We start from the raw sequence: 9,264 nt of genomic DNA on the forward strand, positions 1-9,264 counted from the left end.
AAGAATTCCGCGTTTTATTATGGAATTTCGGTAGATTTACACTTCCTTATTCCATAAAACACAGTATACGAAAGATATTTACATAAAATATTAATTTTAATTTTAGGAATAAATATCCAGAGAATTCTAGAACATTCCGGAATATTCTGACTCGGCATTTAAACGGTTTTAGAAAATGAAGCTGTTTTTGACCCGAACTCCAAATGAATTCTAATTACTGTCAATACGACTGTATCGGTGCGTAGATGACGACCAAGGGGTTGACTCGGGTGTTTGAGCTATCACTTGACGATGAACTTACGGACTGTCATAAATCGTCCCGCGTATCAAACATGCGGCCCAATCATCAATGGGTGGTTGGCGGAAGGTGTAGAAATGAGGTATCTACAAGAGTGGAACTCTTTTGGACTTGTATTGTGGATTCTTGATCGTCCGTTCGGGTGCGGCACAGACCCGTTGTTGAATTTATCATCGTCTGATAATGGAGGACAATCTTTATAGAGAAAAGACTCGAAAATAGATTTTTTTTATTATTAATTTTTTGTTTTTTTTGAAAACGCAATTTTTATTGACTCAAAAATATTTACAAAAAATTAGTGAGTAGCCTTCCACTCCCTTTGCAATAGAATGCGAGCAGCTGCGCATGCCCTGACATCCTAAAACACAAAGAATTTCTAATTCCGTTTAACTAAGACAATAGCATCCGTTTCCAACTCTCCCAATCAAGAGTAGGAGAAAAGTAAGAACCCGTAGACACTCAATTGATTTTCATTCTATGAAATAGTTGAATTGATGGTCATATTTGTAATCACATATAATTAACCGAACAATTGCATCCCTTTATGTCAAAACGATTAATCAATTCTCTAAAATTTCCGTCTAACACTACAAAACCTAAAATTGGGGCTAACAAAACAAAATTTAAGCATGTGACCTCTCACACTATTACCATTTGAATGTAGACATGACAAAAGCAACCCGATCCAAAAAGGATGATTCAAAACCCCAAAATTGACCCGAATTACATCACCCAAATGTGACCCAAACCCGAATTAACCTGACCCGGCTCAAATATGACCCGGACATTCTTAACCCGTCACTAACCCGACCCGAAAATGACCCGATCTGATATCAGCTGGCCCGAAAATGATCCGACCAAAGATAACTATAATTGATGCGCAAAGACATGAAATAACTTTTTCCCTCATACTCATTAACTCGAAAATGACCCAACTCGAAATAACCCGACCGACTCGTCCAAAATATGACCCGACCAACATATCAAAACAGGCCTAAAACCCAAAATTACCCTAGCCAGTCCGAATAAACACGAAAACCATGATAGAACCGAACTGACCTGACCCGAGCTGGCCCGATCTGGATCAAATCCGATTGACCCAATTGTCAGGTCTATTTTAGTGTAGTTGGCCTAATTTTATATTTGGATAATGCATTGCAAGGTGGCGTGCGAATATTTTATCCCTCTTCTTTGAGTCAATTATAATCCCCCTTATACTAAAAGAATAAGAATTATGAAATGTTTTCCCTCTAAAAGCACTTTCTTAATTAAGGAAACAAATAGGATTGATTTTCTTCCATTAAATCATTATCTTTTTATCATATTTTCTTTTCATCAAAGTATAATTTTGTTATTAAACACTAAAATATAACTATTGATTGAAATAAAATAAATTTTATATAAACCCGTAAGTTATATATTGCTAAATTTTTCATTTGGACTATTATTAATGATTGGGCGCATAATTACCTGTAGAAAATAAAACTATAAGCTCCTATTATTAGCTAATGTAATGAATTTTTTTTATATAAAATTTATAATAAACATCATTAGCTTGAAGTTAAAAAAAATCATTAAAACACATTTACTTTTTTTTCCCCTTCAATCAAAATACTTTGGTATGAAATATGAAAATTAATAACGTGTCGATTTAATTTATAACTAAAACAGGCTAAAAATAACAACCCTATATATACTAGACTAGTATATTATAAGTATATTTAGGGGTTTCTTATCATGTAAAGGCGGGGAAAAGATAAAGGTGGTTGTATATTTCAATTTTCAATTAAAATATTATTTAGTTATTTCAGTGTTGAGTTTCTTAACATGTATCTAGTGAGCACGTGATAGAAAAACCCTTATATTTATATAGTTTTGAAAAACCATTATTAATTTTATATTTTGGATTAGGCGTCATGTGTTAGTGTGAGTTGTAATGTTTTATTTTTTTTTTCTTTTTTTGCCAAAGTTCAATGAGATAATGGCTTGACCATACTGTGTACTATAAAACAAAATTATAAACGGCAATTATTAGTATCGGGGAAAAAAATTAAACTAATTGAAGAAAGTATATTTAATGATATCATTAAGTTCATGTTAAAAAAATATTTTTCAGGCAGGAAAAAATAAAATTTTAATAAAATAAATTTTTCTTTACTTACATAATTCTGTTGATTAGTTTTATAATACTAACTAGTTTAATTTCCCGTGAAAATTACGGGACTTCTCGAACTCTTCCGTAATGGAGAATATGTTTTTTCATGTAAATATTTTATCTACTTTTAATAGTGGCTTGGTATACACATTATTCTGTGATTTTTTTTATTATAACTTATTATTCTGTTATTCTCATTAGTCTTTATTAAAATTATGATATTATAAAAAAAAATAAGTAATATTTACCATGGTTACATTTTTTAAGTTTGACGATAACGATGATATCTAAGAATTAAAATATTATTTCACTCATTTCCTCTAAAACATTGTAACATTTTATCAAATAAAATCAATTTAAATGAAAAGGGTATAATAAACAAAATAATAGTCAGACTACAAAGAAAATATAGATCTACCGTTTTAACCAACTTCATCAAAAATATAGAGAATATTATATTTATACTAAACTTGCCTTAGTCAATATTTGTAATTTGTTGTTAATATCAATCCCAACAAATTCACTACACATTAAGAATTATAATTATATTTAAAACATGCCAAAACAGTCTATCACTACTAAAAATTTGAAACTAAAAAACTAAAGTTACAATTTGGTTACGTCAGGGTTTCCTCCACCAATATTTGACCTCCCTTTGCCGATAGTTATATTCGATCATCGATGATATCAAGTGTCGTCATCAACATTCAACAATGCCAAAAACGACGAACTATACAATACAAAAACTTGTTGGATTCTTCTTTTTTTCTTCTACTTCCCTCTTTTCTCTTCATTTCTCACTCATTTGATTTGAACTCACCACAAAGCAAAGGTATGAAAAGTTTTCAAAATTAAATAATATAAAAGGGTGAAAATGAACAAACTTTTCTGTCAATTTTTTTTTTTTACTAGAAATGCGATAAACATCTTATTAGTTGATCTTCTTTTATAGGTGAAATTTATTAAATTGATTTTATAATTGTAGAATATGAGAAATTTTGCATTGAAGAAGGTGATATTGTGATTAATTAAGTGGAATAATGCTTAGAAGATGAATGATTAGTATATTAATTACTTTGCCTTTCATATTCTATTTTTACCATTTTTAAAAAAAAAATATGAATTTTCCATAAATAAATGAATGTGTGAATTTTAAGTAGTTTGGTTTCTGATGAGATAAGTTTCACAATTAAAGAGGGAAAAAATAATATTTCTAAACAATATTTCATCACATGAAAATCAATTTAAAAAATTAGTATAAAGAACTTTAATCGATTCATTAACATGTTTTATTACAAAATTTCAATTAAAATCTCAATTAATTGTATGAAACTTGAATGCGAAATTGTATAGCTTACATCACTTTTGCAATTATTTAACTCATGAAGTAATTAATATACACAATTAATTTAAGAGTAATGATGATATAGTGACATGTTTGTACAAAATTATAGTAAATTTTACGTTTATGTGAAATGATTAGTTTAGTAATTTTATATGTTTGTAAGGTGCAATCACAACAGGCTACAAATTTAAAATACTTGTTAATTAGATACTCAACATGCCTTTTAATATAGATTGTATAGATAAGCAAAACTAACTACGTTCATCGAAATCACACATTTAATAGGTATATATATCTTTATATTCGATTCCAAACATAGATGTCTCCTATTCATTTATCTAAGATTATAATAAACACAACACTATTATACTCGATAAGAATTATTAGATTCCTAATTAACGAGAAAATAAAGTATACACAAATCATTTTTAAAAAAATATTTATCCAAGAAAAATTGTGAGGTATAGAAGAATATAATTGATTGGATGGAAAACAAAAAATTATTTAAAGGCTTGAAAGAATTGAAAATTGGAACCCGAATTGGAGAATGAGTATCGGTTTCTACCCAATAATCATGCAAAATTTTTACCCCTTATAACACTATTACAAGGTCAAACTGAGATCCTTGCATCATGCTTCAACACTTTGACTAAACAATATGATTTCTAACCAGTTAGACAAAAATAGAAGTTTTAAGCGCGGAACTAAAGCGCAGGAAAGAGTGAAAAACAATCTAATACAATTCACAAACTTTTGGCAATTAATATTTCAAGGGTTGAAATGAAATATATAATTGTAACACCCCAACTATCCGGCCAAGATAATTGGAGCCTTACCATCTCGGTTTCCCGAGGTAGGGTTTCAAAACTCCAATCAAAGAACATTTTATTAATGTAACGTGTATTGATTTACATAAACGTAAACAAATGAATAAATAAAATACAACTTGTGACATCTATGCTCTTCTAGCCAACTAGACTCGTCTCGTGATATCATCAAACTCGTCCCGTCTCCTGCGTACCATCCAAACAACTTGAACATAACCTGCTCCCCATATGACCAAAGGATATCATATGGATCGACACAGGCCACCCCAAAAGAGATAGGTGACAAATACACAGACACAACAAACGTCAGTTTCAACAGGTAAATAAAGTGTGTCACGACTCGAGTGTGTTAACTGTGAACATACAACATGACTATGATATGAATGACATGATATCCAAGAACCGCCACCACGGTACCAGGACATGCCCAGACATACCGACAACCTCACTGGTACCGGGATACGCTCAGACATACCGTCAACCAAACTGGTACCGGGACACACCCAGACGTACCGGGTCCGGAAGCCAACCGGATCCCCTGCCAGACGTCGTGTCTCAACCACACGAGTCCGGCCAAACTCAAGTCATTAATGTGCACATCCCTCTTGGAGTGGGAAATCTCCATGAGGCGACCCAAGCGGAAGACGGTCTCCCAACTGCCTTCCGTCTCCTCAACAACAACCAACAAACACAACCGCATATTATCCAACATATATGACAAATACGATGATGCAAGATACCACACAATATATCAATTATCGACTCATCCAATCATCTTAACCAATATCATGTTATAATACAATAACCGCTAAAACACGACTCACATGACAACTCAAATGCATATTGAAACTGAGTAGGATTAACCTACCTTTTAGCAAATCCGCACAAACAAACCGTCACACAAGCTAGCCCCGTCTCGTAAAACCGTCTCACAAATCCATTTCCTTAAGTACGATAATAATACAAATACGTATAAATATACTCATCCAATCATATAAATATGTATACAAATACGTATTAATATACTAATATATTTATACCAATACGTATAAATATACTAATACATTTATACGTATACGACTAATTAAACTAAATAACCCGTCTTAAACAATACAAATACCGACTCAAACCCGATTACCACCACTACCACCGCTGCCACCGTGGACCACCACCACTAGCCGTGGTGGCCACGGCCACCACCAATGGCCGACAACACCAACAACAACAGCAAACACCAACAACACCACCCGCCACACGGCTCACCCACACAAACCTCCACCACCGAGGCTGCCACCACCACCACGGGGCCGCCCTGGCCACGGTGGGTCCAAGCACCACCACCGTGCCGACAACCGTCACTAGCAACAGCAGCAACAACCGCAACAACAACCGCGACAACAACAACAAACCCGACATCACTCGACATCCCTCTTTCTCACCCCTTTCCCGCCACCTACAGCCACCCTCACGGCCACCCATAACCACCACTTTACTCCCCTCTCTTCCCTCAACCAAGATCCGCCCAACACCAGACCCTAACCAACTCGCAACAGCCCCAAAACATCAGTCCTAACCGAGACACACAAACCCTCAAAATCCCATTTAAAATAGTCGGTCAAAGCCCTTAATGGGCGGTCAACGGAATCCTATAGGGTGGTCAAAGACGGGTCATAGGTGGGTCAAGGTCGGGACAAGTCGATGGTATAAATAAAATAATATAAAGGCTGGTATAAGACGATTTATCTTACGATCTCAAGACGGAGGGACAAAAGACGATCTTCATTTTCTTCTCTTCTTTCTCTCTAGGATTCTCTCTAATTTTGTGTGGTGAGAAATGTAAATGAAATGATAAGGGTTGGGTGGATGAGGATAAGGGAGTATATATGTATATGGTGGAAGTATAATACATGTATAATGTATTATTATTATTATTATTATTATTATTATTATTATTATTATTATTATTATTATTATTATTATCATTATCATTATTATTCCATCTCAACATAACTCGTATCAATAAAATATTATTATTTTATAATTATTAAATACGGAGATTTACAATAATATAACCTGCCAACCACTTATTAGAGATTCATGCTGTCATTTGATATTGCACATACACCAATATAGAAAAAGAAAAGACGACAAAAATGAGAAAGTCATTCAAATCAAACAAAAACATGTAAAGAAGATTCATAGCTAGCCATAATACAATTTTATGCAATTTTATTGATATGTGAGTATATATCATCCTCCTACAATTTTCAAGCACAAAAATAATAACAAATAATATTCTAATTAATTCAAAACATAATAAAGAAAAAAAGTGGAACAATTAATTAAGTTCTCTACATATATTTTACATACCAATTTTTTTAATAAAATTAAAAATTATGATTGTTATATAATGGTAAGGGGAAAGCAAAAAGGCCATCATTAAATAAAGATAATAAAGTTAATTAAATAGGGTAGAATATAAACAAAGTTATTAGAAGAAGATAAAAGGTTTGTATTCATTTGTATTTTTTTTTTGGTGTTTGCAACTTATATTTTTTAAAAAATTTCTTTATTTATAAGCATGTGACATATGATTGTCGAAGTTGATTTTTTTTTTATGACACAATGACTTAGTGAAATGATTACTCTAGCCTTTTATTATATTGTGCAGATGACTCTTCATTTGGTCAAAGTTTTTACTCCATACATTATTTCACTTGAAAATTGGAGGACGATGCGTTTAATATTTTGAGAAATGAATCAATTATTTGTAAACAGCTTGAAGTTTGAAGAGTCGGAGACTTATGACATAAAAGTAGTATTGATTATGCCCTCTTAATTAATAATTTAATTAATTAATTAATTATAGGATAGAATTAGAAAAATACTACAAAAGACTTCATTCTAGGAGATGCTAAGACTGCCATGTGTCACAACATGATGCTCAAGGTAGGCTTCTTATGTTATTACATAGATTTTCTTCTTACATCATAATACAAGACTCAAACGTGAAAAATAATATACTAAAAAATGGAAATCTCTATGTACCATTTTATGCATTACAAGAAATTTATGATATGTTAGTTATGTAGACTAGTAAATAGTTGACTTTGCAAGGTCCCTCCACTTCGATGAGTTAAAATAGAAAAGTTTTTTTTGTCGTACTACCTCTAAGAGGATTGGACCTAACCCTCCTAAGCTTTCAGAGATAATGGCCTTCAATGATTGCATTAGAGATTGCTCTCTTGAGGATCTGAGTACTTCTGGAAGGAAGTTTTCCTGGACTAATAAGCACTATGATGGCTCTAGGGTTTGGTCCAGGCTTGATAGAGCAATGGTTAATGCCAACTGGCTCCAGACTTTTCCAAGATCTACTGCCACTATTCTTTTACCAGGGTTATCTAATCACTCTCCCTTACTTATCAATATTTTTTAAGAGCAAAGGGTCAGGCCACATTTTAGCTTCCTTAATTGTTGTCTTGAGCATCCAAGTTATATCAGTCTCATGAAACAAGGGCGAGCTAGTTATTTTAGCGGCTCTGTTATGTATAAGCTCTTCAGGAAACTTGGTGCAGTGAGGAAGCAACTCGTTACTTTACATAAGAAAGGAATTTAACGGCCTGACAAATAAGGTGAAGGAGATTGCAGTAACAGGCTATTAGTACAGCACCTAGGGATCTCAATCTTCTTGCTGAGGAGGTCACCTTACTGGCTAAACTTAAGACTCTCAAAACAGCCGCACTAAAAATGCTACATCAAAGACCTAAGATTCAAGATATTAAGCTAAATGATTGTCCAACTAGCTATTTCCTTGCAAAAATGGCTAAGAGGAGACAACAGGGTATAGTGGGGCAAATTTGTGATCACCATGTTGTCCTGGTGAAGGGTGTGGATAAGGTAAACATTGCATTTACTGAATATTATTTTGAATTGTTTAGTAAAGCTCAACCTGTTCAGGAATTGGATAAGGGATTCATTGCTATGGGTGCTTGCCTTAGCTCTAATGACCATCCCTCTCTATGTGCCCTTGTTACTCCTCTTAAAATTAAAAAAGCTCTTTTTTCCATTGGAGACAATAAAAGCCCTGGTCATGATGGCTTCTCTGCTGGCTTTTTTTATACTATTTGGTCTGTGGTGGGCAATGAGCTTACCCTCTGCTGTCCAGGAATTCTTTAGTCATGGCAAGATGGTTAAGAAAGCAAATATAATTGTCCATACACACATCCCCAAAAAGGAAGTGGTCTCTTCTGTGAAGGACTTCCGACCCATTTCATGCTGCACAGTATTTTATAAGACCATCAGTAAGATTGTGGTATCTAGACTAAAGCCCTTTCTAAATAAATTGGTAGGGCTATAACAGGGTGCCTTTGTTGAGGGAAGAAATATCTTTGAAAATATAATGTTATTCCAATCATTGATAAAAGGATATAATCATAGAGCTTGCTTTCCTAGAAGCATGATTAAAGTCGATATAAGAAAGGCTTTTGATTCTGTTTAGTGGAGCTTTGTGGAGAACATGCTCTCTATCCTGAATTTTCCAACTCAGTACATCACTTGGATCATGGCTTGCATTAACAGTACCTGGTTCACATTGAGGATTAATGGTGGCCATACTGGTTTCTTCAAGGGCGTAGGGGGC

At 33.4% G+C, this 9,264-nt stretch overlaps 1 protein-coding gene across 1 annotated transcript; it reads left to right on the forward strand.

Annotated features, from left to right (window-relative positions):
• Window positions 1-7,836: 7,836 nt before the first annotated feature.
• Window positions 7,837-8,801, forward strand: LOC141619625 (uncharacterized). Its single transcript, XM_074436645.1, has 2 exons — window positions 7,837-7,962; window positions 8,280-8,801. Exons 1-2 carry the CDS (start codon window positions 7,837-7,839, stop codon window positions 8,799-8,801), a joined length of 648 nt encoding a protein of 215 aa, XP_074292746.1.
• The last annotated feature ends 463 nt before the right edge of the window (window positions 8,802-9,264 follow it).

The sequence above is a fragment of the Silene latifolia genome, chromosome X (assembly GCF_048544455.1).
Source record: "Silene latifolia isolate original U9 population chromosome X, ASM4854445v1, whole genome shotgun sequence".
In the NCBI taxonomy this organism is placed as follows: Eukaryota; Viridiplantae; Streptophyta; class Magnoliopsida; order Caryophyllales; family Caryophyllaceae; genus Silene; species Silene latifolia.

Bases quoted from the DNA above. Each gene is read 5' to 3' on its own strand.
- LOC141619625 (XM_074436645.1), top strand. From the start codon at position 7,837: ATGGCCTTCAATGATTGCATTAGAGATTGCTCTCTTGAGGATCTGAGT. The intron at 7,963-8,279 runs GTTAATGCCAAC...TTGCAGTAACAG, and splicing joins CCAGGCTTGATAGAGCAATG to GCTATTAGTACAGCACCTAG.